This window comes from Pyrus communis, chromosome 5 (genome assembly GCF_041283825.1).
Source record: "Pyrus communis isolate YQ-2024b chromosome 5, ASM4128382v1, whole genome shotgun sequence".
Taxonomy (NCBI): domain Eukaryota; kingdom Viridiplantae; phylum Streptophyta; class Magnoliopsida; order Rosales; family Rosaceae; genus Pyrus; species Pyrus communis.
In genome coordinates, this window is record NC_142569.1 from 4249856 (window position 1) to 4269265 (window position 19410).

A 19410-nucleotide genomic window follows, 5' to 3' on the forward strand; every position below is an offset into this window, starting at 1 on the left:
TCAATTATGTTTATGGTAAAATTTAACTTTTTCTCATGCTAATTTGTTATTTTTTAAAATATTGATACAATGACATTCAAATTGTAAGTAAGTTTCTCTCGGCCAATAAAAAAGCCAATATAGGGGTATTGGCTATTGCTGAGCACAATAAATATAAAATCCCCTATTTGAAATTTTGTTTGATCCCTATACTAACTAAGACAAATGAAACAAGGAGAACTTTAAACAATATCTTTAAATTGAAACAAACAAAAATTCCGTCGTTTGTGTTATGTTTTGCTTAAAAAAAAAAAAAAAAAGTTATAGCATGCTAATTCTCCAGCAAGTTGAAGACTTATCAAATACTCAAATGTCTTCCCCACCCAATCATATCTCCTATTTCAAAACTTCTCTGATGTTTAAGTTAGGTTAGGCATCTTTCGTGGCACTTGGTTGTATCACAGGATTTCCAATCATATCATATCAGTATTTTTTTCTCATCATGGGCTTAATTGAAAGTTTTAGGGTTTATGGAATTATGGAATTATTTTTTTGCAAAAAAGAAAAAAAAATTATAAATTGGCAATTTTATATAAAAGTATGGTCAATTTTTAGAAGTTTCTATTTTATGACTCAATTGTTATAAATTTCTAACTCCATCACTGTTGCCGGATGACCCGGACATAAGTTTCCAATTTTTATATAAACTAGCCCAACCAAAACACACAGAATCTTCACACGAATCTATATATAGATCAATGCCTGAAAATTTTCTTCAGAAATCCCAATACAATCCTCTTCTCCTTATTTCTTACCATTTTCAAGTTTTTATTTTTTATTTTTTTAATTTTTAAACATATCCAGTTATAGATCCTCGCCACCAAAACAGTCCCACATAATCACCTTTTAGAGAGAGACAGAAGGAGAAGACTTGGGGGGTTTTGAATTCGATTGAATAATACGAAGATCTGTCTCTCCGTCCGAGAGGAGAGAGAGAGAGAGACCCCATTCCTGCTGTACAATCCCCACAAGGAGGAGAGAGAGAGCCTGTAATCATGCCATCAGGTGCCAAGAAGCGAAAAGCTGCCAAGAAAAAGAAGGAGCAGGAAACCCACAACGGCACATCCAATCCTCCTCCTCCTCAAGGTGCTTTCTTTGTCTGTTTATTTATCCAATTCATCAATCCCACACTTACCCATCTCTCACTCCGTTGTTTCCGAACCCTTTTCAGTTAAATTTTCTTGTTATTTTTTCGATTTGGGTAATTGGGTTTTTACCAGTTTCTTGTTTTTGGTAGCTTTAATTTTGTTTCATTTTCCCCCATTTGGGTTGGTGGGTATTTGCGGATGTGATGTTTTTAGCTTTATTCTGGGTGAACAAATTGTGGTTGCCCCTCTCTAATGACAGTTTTGAATTTTGAGTCTTTGACACTTTTTGGGTTTTGAATTGGCTTAATGGGTGTTTATTGAAGCCTTAAGCTTTGCATGATTTTGATTGAAAGTCTTGTGATTGAATTGAACCATGTTAGGAAGTAATTATGAGAACTCCCAAGATAAGGGAGTACCTAGGGATGCGGAGGCTGTTCAGAAAGTTGGAATTGAGAGGGAACTGAAAGACGATTCTGGGAGCAAAGATGTGGTTATTGAGGATGCTAAGTCTGCAAAGGGATCATCTAACGGGGACGACAGAAGCTCTAGCAGTAGTAGTTCAGATGAAGAGTCTCGAGTTGTCGATAGAAGGCGAAGGGAGGATACCTATGTTTCAGTTTCGGAGGAAAAAAATCATAATGAAGATGCACCGGCTGGAAAGACTACAAGTTCAGCTACTACAGAGAGTGCCCCTTCTGTTGATTCTGTTAAGCATGAGGTTTCTGTGACAGAAAGTCCGCTAGATGAAAGTGCAGCGATCTCCAATGATGTAGTAAATGCGGGGTTAGAGAACAGTACAGAGACATCACTGCCTATTGGGGATCCTGTATCAAAGAAAACTGAGGATAAATCATTGCCATTACTGAATGATACTGCCAAGGCATCTTCAAGTGTGGTGGAATCTGCGTCTAAAGAAAATGAGAGTAAAGCATTGCCATCATTAGGTACTTCTCTGGCCCAAGTTAGTAATGATGCTGAACCCATCAAAGATACTGAGGTTCCAGAATATTCTGAAAAGCAGGTATTGGCCACATTTTTTTTTTCATTGAAAGTTTGACGTTATATCTTCTTTTTTTTGTATAACTAAATGCAACTTCTTGGACTGGAATTATGCAGCCTCTGATAGCTCCGGCCCCACCTGTGGTGCAAAAATCATCTTGGCTTAGCTGCTGTGGAATTTTGGATGCGATAGCAGGCTCCGGTAGATGAGTTCAGGTTGGGATTTTTCTATCAAGTTCAAATAACATGTCTTGCCTTTTGTCTCTATGTATTTGTCAATGCAAATGAGTAGACTGGGTCAGTGAGGTAGTCAGAAGTGTTTATGATGTAACAGGGATGCCATAATTGTTTAAGTGGTCATTTCTAATTACTAAATTTTGAATTCTTGATCTTTACTGACCGAGGTCTCTAGGTGTCTGATTTATGCTTTTATAGAATATGGATTGCAGTTCTAGTTAAAAATAGTAACCAAAAACTGGAAGTGTCCCTGGAGGAGACAGGGCAAACTGCTAGCTTTTGTATACGAGATATCCACCCTAGTCACTATGTCAAGATTGGTTGCCACGAAAGGCCTCGGTTACGATTTTCTCATATGAAGGGTTTTATAATGTTTATCGTGTTGCCTATGGAATGTAAATAGTGGATGGAGAATTACATTTAATGTTTTGCATAATGTGTTATCTTACGTAGTTAAAAGGAAATTTAGTTATCAATCGAGTAGGATTGTCACGCTATACAAGTGTTGAGTAGTAAAGCAGTGAGAAGAAGAGTAAAGGTATAACAATACACTGCCTGGATTTAAAGTTTTTTTTGTTTAAAAGATAAGAATGGAGAAGAAATTGTTGAGGCTTCTTCCCAAAGGAGACTTAAAGCAGTATTTTGAGACTTTCAGCTGTCCTCGTGAAGAAGAAATTAGATAGAAGCCGGAATTCCAAATGTTCGAGAACTCATATCTTGATGTCCACAGTCCCTTATGCCGATTGTAAAGGTAGATGAGATTGTACTTGAGATTAAAAGAACAGGGTCTCATATTTCATCATTTAGGAGTGGTTAGATAGCTGCTAGCTCACCTAAAGGAGAATTTATTAGGCATTTCTGTTTTAACTTATCTACAAAGCGTGCTATCTGAATGTGATCTTTTCAAGAGTCAGGTATTTTCTGATTTGATCCGAACCTGCTTAAATTGTCTCATATTCTGAGAACGTTGCTGAGTTTTAGGTGCTATAGATTATTGCTCAACTTTGTGCCAGCATTGAGATATAAGCACGGCCTTCCTGCATAACAATTTTCTATGGAATTGACTGATGTTACCGTTCGAGTTTGTAGTACCTTTTAAACTGCATCTTGGTTGACTTTTTCAAGGTTTCTTGTGATGCAGAAACAGCGGATGAAGCGGTTTTGTAACCAAAAAACGAGCATGGCGGGTTTCAGTGGCCTCATGAAGCTTATGGAAGTGAAGAATCAAGAATGTTCAGAGAATTTTATGATATTTCGATATTGGAACTTATATTTTTGTCCCCTAAAGAATACTGGGCAAGAACCCGATTAAAACCAATTTAAGATTTGCGGTGGTGATGGTGTCGGGAATAGTAGGCAGCTTTATATCTCCTGCTTTTACTTCCTTTTTAGCATTGGTAGGCCAGTGGTGTGACATAAATTTGCAACTTCTCAATCAGTCTTCACTTGATTGTTGTAGCCAAGTTCGAATCCCGCTTCCCGTAATTTACATATTAGCATATTGCTCGAATAGTGAAAGTGTTTGATTGATGGTTTTTCTCTCCATCAATTTTGTTGCTTATTCGGCATGTTGCGCTCTTGTACTTGTTTGCATTCGTAGCCGTTTTACGTATCTTATTGATCGGAGTTGAAAATCTTCTATTTACCATTCGCGATGGATAGTTAGTAACACCAGGTGAAGGCGTCGGACGTCACGCTATAAAAATTCCAGCGTTAAGAGCGTAATTCATAAGATGAGTGTTGAAAACATTATGTATTCAATCCAATCCAATTATATCACACTATTGATACCATAACCATGGCCAGGTTTATTCAAAGCGAAAAGTGAAAAAAAAATAAAAAAATTAACACACAAAAATTCAGACGCTGCACACAAACACAAAAGTTGTTCTACTCTAAAGGATCATCTCCTCGATACAACGGTATGAATGGCTGCTAAATACAGAAGCTGCGTCGCGGTAAGGATGATCAAGAAGGCCTCCATTGTTCTCTGCAAAGAAATTGAATGAGTATTTTAGGGTTCGTTTGATAATCATTTTGTCACGACATAAAATTTTCATCTTACCAAGCGGGAATTTCTGATCCGAAGCTCGATCTCCTTGCAACCGAAGCTGCACGAATTAGGTTAACAGCCAGTTAATACAGAGAAAAAGTAGTTCAAACAATTGTATGCAACTATGCATCTGTTATTATGGATGTCAATGACTTGTAAGTACCCCATGGCAAGTACGGTGAGGGTCCAGGCAATGGTAGCAGCTGTGGCTGCAGACGGCAAGCTCTCAGAGGTCCAAGATCGAAGATGGTTGATACCGGAAATAGCTGAAGCAGCGCCAACAACTCCGGCGAGCAGCGCGAATGTCACAAAGAACCCGGTCGCAGCATTTCCCATGGGGAAGTATATGGGGGAAAAATGTGCCGGGAGATGAATATCAGGACCTACAAAAGTCTCACTCAGCATTAGCATACAAAGAAGAAATCATATACTACAAAAAGTGTAAAACAAGAAAGAGAGACACAGAGACAAAGGGTTGTAGCTCAAGCAGTTAAGAGCGTTTACCAATAACGAAACCGTGGTCGATTGCTCTGTTGATGGCCCAGCTTCCAATGCCCAAGACGATGACATACATGCATAAATTGAGAACCAAAAGCAGACCGGCAACGGGTTTTAACTGCTGGTTGGCCATTTCTGTAGGATCAAAAGCTGTTGGAATGCAGAAAGGATTTGTACTTGTTATTGCATGTCTTAAAGCAGAAAGAGGTGATCTTATTATATATATGGAATGGAACTTGGAAGAAGGTTTTGGTTCTTTTCTTGCTGAGGGTGTTGGTCCCTAAATGTGTGGGGCTGTAAAGGAGGTGATGCTTGATGATCAAGGCAAACCAAGCAAAAAATGTCCGGATTCTTACTTGGCTCACATTTTTAAGTCTTCTTCTTGGGGTACATTCTTTTTCTAGGCTTTGTGCCATTAAATTCTTCCTAAGAGATTAAAAGAAAGTGGTATTCTTATCAAGTTGGACACATATATTATTATTTTTTGTTTAAGTAGCGTCGCTTTCCTGATTTGTTTGTTTTTTTAATGCAAACGATAGTTTAAACTACTCTAAACTGCAAAGAGAATTCAAACTTGGGTGCAAAGGAGCAAGCACACTATGCTAGACAGATGTCCTAATCCACAAGTACAATAAGAATGAAACCTTCTTGACTACAGTTAAGTTAGTGAGAACTTCAATAATTAAACTAGAGAAAAAATATTGCACCGATCAACTGTTATTGTCTAGTGCAATAAGAGTTAAATAAAATTCAAATTTATCTTTATTATTAACAGCAAAAACTTATAATAAAATGATTCTGCACTATTTTTCTCCTTCTACACGCTCATATTTATTTTTATGTTTAATACTCTTCTAATTTATTCAAAGTGCATTGGGATTAAAATAGTGCGCCGAAGTCAAATGTGCAGGGCAAGAAACTTTCGACGCGTACAAGACGCTGCGTTTTGGCCTTTTAGTGTAAACCACCCAACCAGTCTGTCTTCTGCCGCACGTTGGTTTTCTGCACCGTTACCGATTAACGGTCATGCTAAGATTTCCCGCCATTTTTCAAAGCCTCGGAACCTCAGAGCTTCCACTTTCACTCTCCATTTCACGCTCCAATTTACGCAAAAGTCTTCCGAAACTCTCCGAATGCTTAGTGGGTTTGATGAATTACACCAAATTGACCGCCCCATCTTACAAATCACTGCTCTCTGATCATCTAAAGAACCAAAATCTAGACCAAGCTCGCCGAGTTTTCAATGAAATCCCTTTTCCCGGTGTTGATTTGTACACCATGATGGTCACGGGGTATGCGCGAATGCGCAGGCTCGACAATGCCCTCGAACTGTTCTACGAAATGCCTGAGAAGGATGCAGTCTCTTGGAATTCGATGATCAAAGGGTGTTTGGATTGTGGAGATTTGAGCAAGGCTAAGGAGCTTTTTGATGGAATGCCAGGAAAGAGTGTTGTTTCGTGGACGACGATTATGAATGGATTCCTGCAGTTTGGTGATGTTGAGATGGCAGAGCGGTTGTTTCGTGAGATGCCTGTGAGGGATGTGGCGGTTTGGAATTCGATGATTCATGGATACTTCAGTAATGGAAGAGTGGAAGATGCTAAGAAGTTGTTTAGAGTGATGCATTGTAAGAATGTTATTTCGTGGACTTCGATGATTGGGGGGCTTGACAGAATTGGGAGGACGGATGAAGCTTTGCAATTTTTTCGAGAGATGATGGGTTCTGGTGTGCAACCCACTTTGACAACACTTGTGTGTGTGGTGACAGCTTCTGCAAATTTGTTGCGTTTAGATTTAGGTGTTCAGATTCATGGTCAGATTGTCAAGTTAGGGTACTGCTTCGACGAGTTTGTAGCTGCTTCATTTATAACACTCTATGCAAACTGCAAGCAAATGGAGAATTCGTACAGTGTTTTCAACACGAGCTTGCATAAGAATGTTGTAGTATGGACGGCTCTATTGACAGGATGTGGTTTGAACTGCCGACACGAAGATGCGTTGACGGTTTTCAGGAACATGCTGAAATCGGGTGTTCTTCCTAATCAGTCTTCCTTCACTAGTGCATTGAATTCGTGCTGCGGATTAGAAGATCTTGAACGGGGCAAGGAGATTCAAACATCAGCGGTTAAGCTAGGTTTTGAAACTGATGTCTTTGTCGGTAATTCACTTATCGTCTTGTTTACCAAATGTGGAAGCATAAATGATGGAGTTGCTATATTTAAGAGAGTCCGTGATAAGAACATTGTGTCATGGAACTCAACCATAGTCGGATGTGCGCAGCACGGTTGTGGCATGTGGGTTTTGACACTCTTTAACCAAATGATACGTGCTGGAGTAGAGCCAGATGAAATCACATTCACGGGGTTGCTTTCTGCGTGCAGCCATTCGGGGATGTTGCAGAAAGCAAGACGCTTTTTCGAATACTTCTCACAGCGGAAATCTGTCGAGGTGAAACTTGAGCACTACGCATGTATGGTGGATGTCTTAGCTCGATGCGGTGAGTTGGAAGAAGCAGAGGAGCTGATTAAGAACATGCCTGTGCAAGCGAACAAGACGGTATGGCTAACTTTACTTGGCGCTTGCACGATGCATTGCAATTTCGACGTGGCTGAAAGAGCTGCAAAACGCATCGAAGATCTTGACCCGCATTGCAGTGCTGCTTATGTTTTACTGTCAAATTTATATGCTTCTGCAAATAGATGGAGCGACGTCTCGAGAATTCGAGGGAAGATGAAACAGTCGAGGACTGTAAAACAACCTGGTTACAGTTGGGTTACTTAATGAGCAAATTTATCAGAAAGTGGGTTGGTTAGAAGGAAGATCGAAGGAAGTTGGTTACATTTTCGATCAAAGATTTGCCTTTTGTATGATACTGAGGCTGAGAAGTCTTTTTACCCAAAATGGTCTCTGAAATTTACATAATTTCTCATTTTTTGTCCATGAGTTTGTCTACCATCAATCATTTAGGTCTTTTCGTAAAAAATTTCGTTTAATGACACCAAAATGACAAAAATACAATCAATTTAATAAACAATGGGCCAAAATGATTTGACAAAAATTAAGGGTTTTTTTGTTACCTTAACATTATTCAATGGAGATTTTTACGGAATGACTAAAATGATTAATGGTGAACAAAGTCAGGGGCCACTTTTATCAGTTTCAAATCTCAAGAACCAAAATGAGAAGTTATGTCAATCTCAAGAACTATTTGGCTAAAAAGTCAAAAACGAAAGACCAATATAAATTTGGATTTTCGACCGCAAACTACTAGTGGGACTCACAACAAAAGTTTAATTAACAATTATTGCCTTGTTATTTTTACAATAAAGCTATAAGTACTATTATTTTTTGTTTGTGTGAATTTTTTTGGACAGGGGTCTTTCCTTGTTGTTCTATTCGAGCCACGATAATATTATAAACAAACAATTTAGCCTTACAAATCTCTACATTTGGAAATATTGTTACAAGATCACATATAGAAATGGAACAAATCGGAGGGGCCAAACAAAAAAAAAGGAGAAATAAATAGCAAAATTCAAATTTGCTTTGAGTTGCCAACGGCACCGTTTTGATAGTTGTTTATATAATGGGCTCTGCCTGAATCTTACCGCACTACTACCAAATCGAGTTCTCGTAGCGGAGATCATCAATAACGAGCCGCGCTACCATGGACACCGCCGATCATCATGCGGCGGAGAACCACCGTACTGAGGCAGCTTCTGAAATCGAAACCAAAGACTTCAATTTGGTCCCGAAGAAGATGAAGAAAATTACGCGGAAGCCAGACTTCGACAAGTCGGAAGAACTGGAAGCTGATATTGAAGTGAAGGTGTTCGACGTAATGCCCGAGAGAGGAGATGACGATAAAAGCGGGAAGGGCGTTTCTCAACTGCTTGCGGAAATTGAAATGGAAGCGAAAGAGAGAGAGATGGAGTGGAAGATGAGTGAATCGCGCGGCGTTGAAGACGAATTTGTAGATCTATTTGGGATCGACCATGGCAACTTTATTTGTACTTCGTACGGCAGCTCTGGCAACAAAATGAAATACTAAGGTACTGGATTTGAAATGAACATAGTTCTAACATAACGGAATCATGATAAAAAATAAAACCCCATGTTCAATTGCTTACATTGTAACAGATAAAAATCCGATGCTCGGTGTTTAAAGTATCAACATTACAACTCATCATAGTGCCAAAAAATAATGCTCACTACAAAATGTAGGTTAGAGACGAGCTCATTCATCTTCCTGGCTGCGCAACCTGGCCAGCTTGTTCGTGACAACAACATCAAGCTGCGCGGCTCGCTCAACAATTTCTTTCCTCTTCCTTGTGGACACATTGTGTGCAATCTCAGCGCAGTAGGTCCTGATTGAGAAAGACGATGCAAGTTAGAAATGTTATGTGAAAACTAAATCGGAACTTACAGAGGCAAAACAAAGGTCCTCGGTTTACCTGTTGTGCATCATCAGCAGTTCAAGCTCTTTGACGTTGTGCACAACAAACTTCTTGAAATGATTGGGAAGATAATGGCGAGTCTTCTTGTCTGACCCGTAACCAATATTGGGCATGAGAACACATCCCTTGAACTTTCTTCTAACACGAGAATCAATACCCTTTGGCCTTCTCCAGCTGGGCTGTCAAACCAAAAGTTTATTAACATGATTAGTCAGAGCAATTTAAAAAAAGGAAATGACTCCGATAAATAAACAATGTAGGAAAATGAATGTTTGCAGGGTTAAAGTAACAGAAAGCTGTTGAGAATCAAAGCTAACTGTGTCGCAAAGACCTGTAAAGTTTTATGTACGCCCTGTTAAACGAAATGTCCAGCCACAGATAATAAATCTGGACATCAGATACCATAGGCAAACGACTCCTAAAACGATACCACACCAATGCATATTCACACACACGACCACATATTAGAAACAAACGGAGCAATCCCAATGTATGAACTAACTGTTCAAACTGCAATCTCAGTCGAAAGATGGTGATTTTTAACTTAATAATCACAGGATGTCATTAGCGTTAAATATTTGCATCACGGATTGCAGACTTACTTCCAAACAGAAACAATAAAAAAAGGGTTAATAATCTTAAGAAAACAAAACAAATTACTAAAAGTGGTAAATGAAAATGGAAATGCAACAAAGATCAGATGGTAGTGCATGTAAGTATTCATCATTCAAATTGCAGAATAGATGGGTACAAATCATCACTTCTTGTTGCATATGGCTTAAAATTAAAACCCTTTCGAACAAACCAGTATACTTGTGAACAAGACTGAAGCAAATTCTGTAGATTGCCCACAAATTGACCAATCAAATGGTAAAAACCCAAATTTTTATTGCTATAAAAGATCAGATAGTCGATCACGAATTCACCGCATTGCATCTTAAGATGCAAGTCAGCCAGCGGCGAAATAGCTATCCTCATATCCATCAAAAACCAAGTTCAAATAACGAAATGGTATCTTGTACCGCTTCGACAACACGAAAACAATTGTTCCATACGTTTGCAACGAAATTCAACAAAAAAAAAAAACCCAATCAAACGGTTATATAAATCTATACAAACAAATTAATTACCGAATTAAATATATGGCAACAGAATCAGATATAAGCATGTCTATCACCATCTTGCATCCATTGTAAAATGCAAGTAAGACTGGGGCGACAATAGTATCATCATTTTCTCCACATAAATTGACACTAAAACAAAACAAAAATTCAAAAAAAAAAAGAAAAAAAATCAGAAAACAAATGGCAGATGAAGGATTTTGGTATTATACCTTGACGGAGGCCTTGCGGTCGCTCTGGGGCCTCTTGAAGTGCTTGACCCGCTTCTTCACGATCGACTTCTTCAGCAACGGCACCGCCATATTCACTTACCTGCTGCAAATCCAAACATCCAAACAATAGATTGGAATTGTATCAGCGAAACCCTAATAGAATCGATTTAGATACATAGAACAGATCTGAACTCCTAGGAGAAAGCGGCATGGAGAGAGAGAGAGAGAGAGAGAGAGAGAGAGAGAGAGAGAGAGAGAGAGAGAGAGAGGCTTACAGTGTATAGGGTTTTTGCTGAGCCGCCGAGCTGCGGATTGTAGCTGGGGCCGTTGGTTTTATAAGCGGAGAGTGGGAGAGATTGGGGTTGCTAGGGTTTTGCGATTTCGGGGGTGGACTAAAATCTGGTCTGTTTGGCTAATGGGTTTAACGTAACCCCGGTTAAGAGATCTGGGCTTGAAAACTGGGTCTAGCCTATTGCTCTGTAGGGCCCAAACATTACCCATCCTATAAATTATTATTCTAATTGAAATTGACCCCTTAACTTCTTAAACTATTTGAAATCAGTCATTTAACCTCTCACTCTCACCGTCATATTCGATGAAACTTTATGCACTTTGCCGTCAAATATTGGCATGTGATCAACACATGATTCACTCTTGATGGTAAAGTAGTGTTAAACCATCTTCAAAGAAGATGTTAAATTTTGAACATAAAATTTAAATTTTGACAGCTTATGTGGCACTTAGACATCTTTTAAAGTTTTGTTCTCCAACCGATCTGTCAAATTAAATTATTACTTTATAAAATAAATTATTAAACTAATTAAAATTTAATAAAGGACATTTAAAGTTTAATTAGTAATATGTTCACCTTCCTTGATTGAAAAGAAGATTAAAGTAAGATAATTGCATCGGTCAACTCAACATTAATTATAATAAATTATTAAACTAATTAAATATTAATAAAATACATTTAATAATTAATAAAAAAACATTTGAAGCTGCTGTCAAATTTGACGGCAACCTCTTTTGCTGCCAATCCATGTCATCGCCACATAGTATTTGACACTTCGGTTGGAGAATATTAGTGTGGTCTTTTTTTACTGTTATAGTTGATGTGTACATTTTGACATCTCCTTTGGAGATACTCTTAGTATTTGACGGCAAAATAAATAAAATTTTATCAGATCTGATAGTGAAGGGCTAAGTGGTTGATGTCGAATAGTTTAGCGGATTAATTTACCAAAAAAATAGATAGGAGAGTTAATTTCAACTGAGGGAAAACACAATTTACCCCTGAAATGTTATGTCATCCGCGAACTCAGCAGCCAAAGGACGGTGACCCCGACCTGCAAACTTCCCACCATTAACCTACACACACCTTCTCTTAGGGTTCCCCAAAGAGCTTCCGTAGGGTGTTTTGGTAGCTTGCAGAGCAAGCTTGCCATTGGGGTTGCTAGGGTTTTATGAATGACTATTTTTTTGGTACGGTTGTCCAAAAATAACATATATTTATCCATATATACTGAAAAGACTGGTATACACATCTGTTCATATCTTTTGGGTACCCAAAATTACAAGGTTTACTCTGTAACCTCCATTATACAAAGCTTGTTGGAAGGACAGGCCTTTAAAGCGCTGTAAATTGAACAACCGAACTCATAAGAGTTGGGAGAGCTGGGGGTAACGTCCACCCATTCTTTTCCCGCCATCTCAACATGAGAATTTTGCTTCGGAGTTGCATAGAACTGGAGTTTATCAATTTGTTTCGTCAACATCGTCATCAAGTTTGTTGAGAATATAAAGTCAAAATTTTCCTCGTAGTCCTTTCCGCCTTTGAAGATTTGGATCCCGATATCAGATTTCCACGAGTTAACAAAACCAAGAAGTAGTGAGTTCGCACCTACGTGTCCAGGATTGGTGCTGCAAACCTGAAAGAGGGAGCAGAAGCAATGAATCAAGGAGGAGAAACTGTGCTCAAGGGATGAAATGATCAATGATGCAAGCAGGCACAATATTCATACGAAGCCTATGCGTGGCATAGGTACTTATGACTGCAGCATGTGAAACACTAATACTGTAATCTGCTAGACAGTTTGGCATATGCTGAGCTGGTTGACAAATGCATTAGCATTGGGGAAAGCTAATGCAAAGGCCATGGCACCGTTAAAAAGTGCTTTCATACGACAAAAAAGAAAATGAACATAGAGTACTCCAGATACTATCAACTCTAGCATAGGCAGGTTATACGTAAATTAGGTGCTTTACAAGTTTATCATACGTAACATATGTCTGAACTGGAGCAAATAAAATCATATCTGTGAGTAACATTTTTCTCTCGTTTTCTTAAGTGTGCTCTGAGAAAGCGAAAACTACTTAATGAACTATAACGAATTTCGCTAACCTCAATATACTCCACGCCCATTTCACTTAGACTCTCTGGAACATTGTTTGATGAAAGCAAACTGAAAACTCCGCCAGATCCAACAGGCAATTGAAGTATTTCCCAAGGTGATTTCATCAAAATCTTATGCTTCTTCTCTTCTTCCACTGAATTGCCGACAACTGGAAGTTTCTCTTCCTCTAAGAACCAGACCTGTGAAAGGTTCAAAGGGAGCACAAGGAAGCATATACAAAATTACAAAATCAAACTCTAGTTACTCGAGATTTCTTTTTAAGACAAAGAAACCCTCCAATATGAAGAAGAAGTAAGACGCATGTACAGCACAGTATTCTAAATAGGATGATTAGTTTCATTTCCAGCTTAAGCTTATACATGCACGCACAAAACAGGGGTCCGAGGCTCATATCATTAGAGACATGAACATCATAATTGGTTCTACATTTAAAATTCAAAACCTTCGTCCAATTGGAATGGTCTAACTTTTCAACTAGAGCATCATATCCTGTACTATCAGTATAAATAAAGTTGGTAAAAATTGAAGAGTTGATTATTGAAGGAAATTTTTATGTTAAATTTATACGACCATTGATCCTCTACGGTGGGAATTACCATTTCAATGCCACGGTGTAACCATTATAAAATGTTGTGACTGTTAATGTGTTTAATGCTTTCTATAGTACCATGCCATTTATGCTATATCAAAATCACCAAGAGACTCTTCACTTGATTCCTTAACCACAAACCTTTTCAGGGACGAAGCCAAAGTAATCATTTTCTGAGAAATGCGTCCTTAAAGATTGAACTGTTAGGGCCGAGCAAACCAGAACCAAAGGTACTGACACACGATCTTCCATCTGCAATAACACATATCCAATGGACCATACTGTGAAAACATTATCCAAAAGTATCGATTGTACTGAAACATGCATCTTAGTGGAGAACAATTAAGTATTTTGTGAGGTTTCTATAAGGAAATGGGAGATTGAATACACTCAAGGAAATACAATTGAGGAAACTAACATCCACACACTCCATAGTGTATCTTCACAACTAAAAGAAACGTTTATGTATATGACATATGTTTGACATTTGTTTTTCCCCACTCAAATCTACTTGAGAAAATTTGACTACATTAAAAATATCGTTTAAAATGAAACAGATTCTTAATATGCACATAACACAAGAACTCCATCCAGAACCTAAGTGATCACCAGTTTGTTCCAAGCTTTACAACTTATGGGAACAAATGGAAAAGTATAGATTATGCATAAAGATGATCAGAAAAAAAACCTCAAGGGAATAAAAGAAAACAGTATCACCTTTACAAATCTTTGATCGTCACAAAGTAATGTCTGAAGAGAGGAAGATACTATTATCTCAGTGCCATCAGAATTCTCAAGATCAGGGTTAGAGGCCAGTTGTGGTCCTTGCTGATTCCCATTGTCATTTACAACCAAAGCAATGGCAACTTTTCCTTTAGATATGAGATCTAGTCCTTTCTCCTGCAAGTGAAGATGTGTACCCAGCTTATCTTTGCTTGCAGAAGAAACGAGACATTTCTCTGATATTTCCAGAGTACTAGTTGTTTCTCTGGCTTTAAGGGCATTGATCATCTCAGTTACATTCCATCTGAACAAAGAAGTCAGACAAAAGTTCAATAATCATATTAATCAATGACAAGTACATCTGGCAGTAGAGCAGACATCTTATTCAGTCACTTCACACAGTTACATATACAACATACATTTTTTCATATTAGATTTTTAATGATTGAGACTGAAATCCATTTCATTTTATGTTAGAATGCTAGAAGCAGAGGAACAAAAAACTAACATGTGAACAAATCATATTACCTTTTGGATGGTATCTGAACATTTTCTAGAGCCTGTTGAAGCAATTTCGAATTTACGCCAACAATCTGATCAGCAAGTAAGCTTCTTTGTGCTTTCTCTCCAAATCTTAACCCATCGAACACATGTTTTTGCTCCAAATCACATAGTTTCTTTTTTGCTGCTATGAGGCGCTTCTGCAACTTTTTTCTCTCTTTCCATTCCTGAATCATATGAAAAGATTTTAACTAAAGGCACAAAAGCCATCGAGTACAATAGCATGTTTTAAACTTAAAGAAATCGATGGGATATTAATCTACATCTAAATTCACTACAGTAACCTACACTAGTAAGCTTTTCAAAGGTTTTTGCGCAATGCCTTTAGAGTTATAATGTCTCGATGATTTTTGGTCCAGACAATAACGAGGTGAATGTAACTGCATTTTGCATTTTGTTCACTTGCCTAATCTCCTCATAGCTACGCAGTAACAAGAAATATAATCATTTAATCACATGAAACTCATAAATTCACATATCTAAGTACAAAATCTCATAGATGATATGGGGTTTAGGATTTCCATGAGATCACGTAATCGGTAATCCACATATTTTAAACCATAGCAAGCCAGGAATTTCCTAATGTAAGTCTGTTATCAGGCCATGATAGGACATTATAACACTATCAATCTACAAAATTATAATCCACTTAGCCTCCAACACATCAACTGTAACCAAAGTTCCAACTGGTGGGACTTTGACTTGGTTATTCTTTCAAAGAGAATTGAACAAAAAGCTTGATGACATGGACTATAATGCAAAAAACACCATATTTCTGTATTTTGTGATTTTGGAAAAGGTGGCTCAGTTAATAAGAAATAACAGATATGAAGTGTAAAAAGAGAGTGTGCCTCACAAGTTGGCGTCTTTCTTTCTTGGACCTCTCATCAAAGCGTAAATTTAGTTCCAGGAGTCCCTTTGGAGGTGTAATCTGCATTTCTTTCCTGTTCATATCGACATTTGGAACAATTTCTTCGACAAATGGTATCCACATAAGGTGACCAGATAATCTTGTTCCTGCTGGCTTTGGCTTTCCAGTTGAATCAACGATATCTAGAGATGTATCGAGCATGACCTGTAAAAGATCACTTGCTCCGCTGTTGAAAACATTAACAACACTTCCCACAGGTTCACCAGTTTCCTGAAAGCAAGGAACATAGTTACAGCAGTAAAAACACTACATTGAGTTCCGATGATGAATCCATGACGAGAAAAGGAAAGGACAAATTTCTGCGCTAAGTAAGAGAAAGAAAACTGATGAACAAAAGCTAGAGATAAAAGTCAGACAAAACATTTTTCCAGAAAAAAAATATAGTGAAACATAAATCTGTGAGAAATACTAGATAAACAAATTGTCTCTTCAAAAGAATGAATTTAGTATAAAATGATATTATTACACCAATCTATATTTAGTAGATGTCAGGAACACACGCATTTTCATGCCCAAAGCTATATCTTTTGAAATTAAAAGACATTATTAACACGAACCTTAAGAATAACTTTCATCCCAACAAGATCACGAGTATAAATTTCGCCTTCCTCCAACTGCGGCCTATCTTCTTCCCTCACAAGTAAAGCTGAACCAATTAGCTGTCTGGCCTGAAAAATATAACCCCACATAGGGACATTAAACGTTAATGATTGTGAACACAAAAGCGTTATCAATGTTCTCCCTTACAATAGATTTGACCAAGGAAAGCTTAAACGTAATGCTCAGAGATAGTATACACCATATCTTTTATGTGTAAATAGAACAAAGATGACACCAGACCCATATTAGGCTATCACCATATCTTTTACACGTAAACAGAACTAACACAAAATGAAATTTGAAAAAGTGAAAGACGGGAATTATTGCATGCACAACCAAAAACAAAGGCCAGCCCTCAATAAGCTCACCTCATCCACTGTTTCAATTCCTCCCAATCTCAGTATCCAACTCTTCTGACCAGGGTGTCCTCTTCCCTCCACCAGCTCAACTTCTTGAATTATTTCTCTGCCTGATACTTGTTGTCTCAACCATCTTTTTCCAGGCTAATTAAATAACATCAATTTATCCACAATTAGATTATAATATTCGACGAATAAAACCCTCAAACAATCACATTCCAAATCCATTCGAATACATAGTTACCTTGGAAAACCGCAATTCAGGAAATTCGGTACTGGGTTTCACACGAACCTCCCCTTGTAGCCCGTGGACATTTGATATGTACCCAACTTGAGTGAATCCTAACCCCGCCGTCGCAGTCTCAACAATCTCTTCAGTGACTTAAGTGACAAAACACAAAAATAAATAAGTTTTGCATACAATTGAATTGAACATAAGAAAGTACATCAAAATCATCAAAGGCATCCCACATATGTATTCAATTCGGATGAATACCAAGAAGGCTTTTCTATCTGGGTCGAAACGCCAAATCTACCAAATGGAATTATCATAAACTCCCATCGATTCATCACATTATGCAATACATATAAACAGATTTTACAATTACATAGTTGCTAATAACAGAAGAAAGCAAAGACTTTAACCATAATTAAGTTACTAAACAAGTTTTTAACTCATAATTACTGGTGCTTCACCTTAATATATGAATTTCCCACTGAAAACTTACTAAAACCTCACTCATTTTTGAGCTTCTGAGCCACTAAAACCCAAAATTAATCAGACCCAGTAAACAAAATACTGAGATAAACAAAACCCATCAATCAAACACTGCAAAATAAAAAACGCCAAAAGCAAATACTCCAACTGATAAGTGAAGAGCAGGTTACCAGTGCTGTGGAGAGGAGGGAGGGCAAGGCGGTAATTGTGCAGACGAGCCAGGGGCAACCGGAGGGGCGAGGGCACTGAGTTGGGACGAGTCGGTCGAGTTTGGAACGGAGCGACGAGTCTGTGAGAGGTCGGGGGAAGAGCCGGAAGTGGATTTGAAGAGCAGAGAATGGAAGAAGCTCTCTGCATTTTTGGCGCCCTCACCCCCGCAAAGCTCTGTTACACGAGGATAACGGGCTTGATTTTTACGTTTTTCTTTTAATTTGTGTTAATAACGTCCTTATATTTTTTTTAATTAATTAATTAATTGTTTAGCATTTTTGAGAAATAAAGTGAACGGGCTTGTAAGGCTACAGTCACACCCAGTTGTTCAAGGCCCAATGGGCCGTGATTTGTTTTGTCATTAAATCAAGAAATGTCTCGCAAAGAAAAACCAAATGAATTTTCCTTCTTTTTATTAGATCCTCGTACTAGTGAAGGGAACTGCTTATTTTTTAACTTTTTTGTGTTTATACAAAAATAATATTCTTATCATCTATATATATCATCATCTGTATTATCTTTCTAATTAAAACGAGATTCACATGTATCGATGAATCCTACCTCTATTAAAGAGATGGTCAAATACATGATAATTGTACAACTGCTTTATTTATACTAAAGAGAATATCAACAATTAAACTTTGCACCTCCATAATGACAATTTAATATCTTACGTCCGTTTAATAACTGTTGTTTCTTTCAATTTCGCCTTGTCTTCACTTTTCTTTTTAAATCATAATTAAAAACTTAACACGCAACTTTTTATTTTTTGTCATTAAAATTAATAAATTAGGCGAAATTGAAATAAAGAGTGTGTGAAGGCCCATGGTCGGTTGGTGTGTGTTTATGGAGAATGGAGTATTTTCCTGTAAAGTCCCATGTACTATGCTTCGGAAAAGGATCCTCGCCGGATCCTTTTCTTAAGAATCTCGTAATTGTGTTTTTTTATCGTACATCATACGGTTAGAAATCATTTAAAATTTAAAATTCAAATGTAAATAATATCTAACGAAAACTGATCACATAATATAAAATGAACGAACACAATTACTAAATCGCTAAAAAAAAAATTCGACGATAATCTTTTTCTCCATGCTTCCCAGTTCATAGAAGCGGAATATCGGATATCCCTCCTCCAGGCAAGAAGGACGCGTTCCTACATGAAAACGTGTGAACTCGTGCATCAGGCCACGGTGACCGTACGATGATGCACTAGGCGACAAAATCTCACCCCACCCAGGAACACGCTTACGTGCGCGCCAACCCAACTTTCTACGTCCATGTGGAGAACAAGTTGAGAAAACTCTTCCATCATTTGAAAGTTTGGGACAGAGATTCTCTCCTGATTTTATTGTTCGATATCGGAGGAACAGATAATTCAAACCGTTTAAATTGAATTTGATAGTTTCTATTAACTCATTTCGTTAGCTCATTTCACACAAATCAAATGCTAAAATCTCTTTTTTCTTCATTGAATTGTCATAATTCTCTAATCTTTAGGTTCCGGACTATGAGATCCAAAGAGGATCCAAATTCGAAAGTTTGAAGCTTGAAAGAGTCCCACTCCCTCACGGGACCACAAATTCGAAAGTTTGAAGCTT

At 37.8% G+C, this 19410-nt stretch overlaps 5 protein-coding genes and 3 non-coding genes across 8 annotated transcripts; 2 read left to right on the forward strand and 6 right to left on the reverse strand.

The window, feature by feature from the left end:
* Nucleotides 1–646: 646 nt before the first annotated feature.
* Nucleotides 647–3924, forward strand: LOC137726353 (uncharacterized). The gene is made up of 4 exons (XM_068465270.2): nt 647–1125; nt 1508–2148; nt 2244–2342; nt 3505–3924. Exons 1-3 carry the CDS (start codon nt 1035–1037, stop codon nt 2334–2336), a joined length of 825 nt encoding a protein of 274 aa, XP_068321371.2. The 5' UTR covers nt 647–1034; the 3' UTR covers nt 2337–2342; nt 3505–3924.
* Nucleotides 3925–4097: 173 nt separating this feature from the next.
* On the reverse strand, nt 4098–5125 carry LOC137726354 (membrane protein PM19L). Its single transcript, XM_068465271.2, has 4 exons — nt 4921–5125; nt 4580–4799; nt 4429–4474; nt 4098–4353 (listed from the first exon to the last, which is right to left on the reverse strand). Exons 1-4 carry the CDS (start codon nt 5045–5047, stop codon nt 4267–4269), a joined length of 480 nt encoding a protein of 159 aa, XP_068321372.1. The 5' UTR covers nt 5048–5125; the 3' UTR covers nt 4098–4266.
* Nucleotides 5126–5793: 668 nt separating this feature from the next.
* On the forward strand, nt 5794–7852 carry LOC137726352 (Pentatricopeptide repeat (PPR) superfamily protein). The gene is given in 2 exon segments (XM_068465269.2): nt 5794–7691; nt 7693–7852. Coding segments are annotated over 2 exon segments (1884 nt in total). The 5' UTR covers nt 5794–5940; the 3' UTR covers nt 7826–7852.
* Nucleotides 7853–8990: 1138 nt separating this feature from the next.
* LOC137725462 (large ribosomal subunit protein eL32z) lies at nt 8991–11110 on the reverse strand. Its single transcript, XM_068464152.2, has 4 exons — nt 10980–11110; nt 10705–10807; nt 9369–9550; nt 8991–9281 (listed from the first exon to the last, which is right to left on the reverse strand). The coding sequence occupies exons 2-4, from the start codon at nt 10792–10794 to the stop codon at nt 9152–9154; spliced, it is 402 nt and encodes a 133-aa protein (XP_068320253.1). The 5' UTR covers nt 10795–10807; nt 10980–11110; the 3' UTR covers nt 8991–9151.
* Nucleotides 9883–9966, reverse strand: LOC137727185 (small nucleolar RNA Z196/R39/R59 family). The gene has a single exon (XR_011067754.1). It is a non-coding gene; the product is annotated as a small nucleolar RNA Z196/R39/R59 family (small nucleolar RNA).
* LOC137727183 (small nucleolar RNA Z195/SNORD33/SNORD32 family) lies at nt 10062–10139 on the reverse strand. Its single transcript, XR_011067753.1, has one exon. It is a non-coding gene; the product is annotated as a small nucleolar RNA Z195/SNORD33/SNORD32 family (small nucleolar RNA).
* On the reverse strand, nt 10523–10608 carry LOC137727192 (small nucleolar RNA U31b). Its single transcript, XR_011067762.2, has one exon. It is a non-coding gene; the product is annotated as a small nucleolar RNA U31b (small nucleolar RNA).
* A 1082-nt stretch (nt 11111–12192) lies between the features above and the next one.
* LOC137726210 (16S rRNA processing protein RimM family) lies at nt 12193–18040 on the reverse strand. Its single transcript, XM_068465097.2, has 10 exons — nt 17770–18040; nt 17126–17262; nt 16891–17025; nt 16480–16590; nt 15848–16132; nt 14959–15158; nt 14425–14734; nt 13849–13959; nt 13106–13297; nt 12193–12632 (listed from the first exon to the last, which is right to left on the reverse strand). The coding sequence occupies exons 1-10, from the start codon at nt 17954–17956 to the stop codon at nt 12285–12287; spliced, it is 2016 nt and encodes a 671-aa protein (XP_068321198.2). The 5' UTR covers nt 17957–18040; the 3' UTR covers nt 12193–12284.
* Nucleotides 18041–19410: the final 1370 nt, after the last annotated feature.

Excerpts from the sequence above, each read along its gene's own strand:
- LOC137726353 (XM_068465270.2), top strand. The coding sequence starts at position 1,035 with ATGCCATCAGGTGCCAAGAAGCGAAAAGCTGCCAAGAAAAAGAAGGAG. Across the intron at positions 1,126-1,507 it reads CAATCCTCCTCCTCCTCAAG|GAAGTAATTATGAGAACTCC; the intron begins GTGCTTTCTTTG and ends GAACCATGTTAG. Across the intron at positions 2,149-2,243 it reads CAGAATATTCTGAAAAGCAG|CCTCTGATAGCTCCGGCCCC; the intron begins GTATTGGCCACA and ends GGAATTATGCAG.
- LOC137726354 (XM_068465271.2), bottom strand. The coding sequence starts at position 5,047 with ATGGCCAACCAGCAGTTAAAACCCGTTGCCGGTCTGCTTTTGGTTCTC. Across the intron at positions 4,475-4,579 it reads CTCACCGTACTTGCCATGGG|CTTCGGTTGCAAGGAGATCG; the intron begins GTACTTACAAGT and ends TAATTCGTGCAG. Across the intron at positions 4,354-4,428 it reads GGATCAGAAATTCCCGCTTG|AGAACAATGGAGGCCTTCTT; the intron begins GTAAGATGAAAA and ends ATTTCTTTGCAG.
- LOC137725462 (XM_068464152.2), bottom strand. The coding sequence starts at position 10,794 with ATGGCGGTGCCGTTGCTGAAGAAGTCGATCGTGAAGAAGCGGGTCAAG. Across the intron at positions 9,551-10,704 it reads ACCGCAAGGCCTCCGTCAAG|CCCAGCTGGAGAAGGCCAAA; the intron begins GTATAATACCAA and ends TTGGTTTGACAG. Across the intron at positions 9,282-9,368 it reads CTGCTGATGATGCACAACAG|GACCTACTGCGCTGAGATTG; the intron begins GTAAACCGAGGA and ends TTTCTCAATCAG.
- LOC137726210 (XM_068465097.2), bottom strand. The coding sequence starts at position 17,956 with ATGCAGAGAGCTTCTTCCATTCTCTGCTCTTCAAATCCACTTCCGGCT. Across the intron at positions 17,263-17,769 it reads CCCTCCTCTCCACAGCACTG|TCACTGAAGAGATTGTTGAG; the intron begins GTAACCTGCTCT and ends TTGTCACTTAAG. Across the intron at positions 16,133-16,479 it reads GGATGAAAGTTATTCTTAAG|GAAACTGGTGAACCTGTGGG; the intron begins GTTCGTGTTAAT and ends CCTTGCTTTCAG.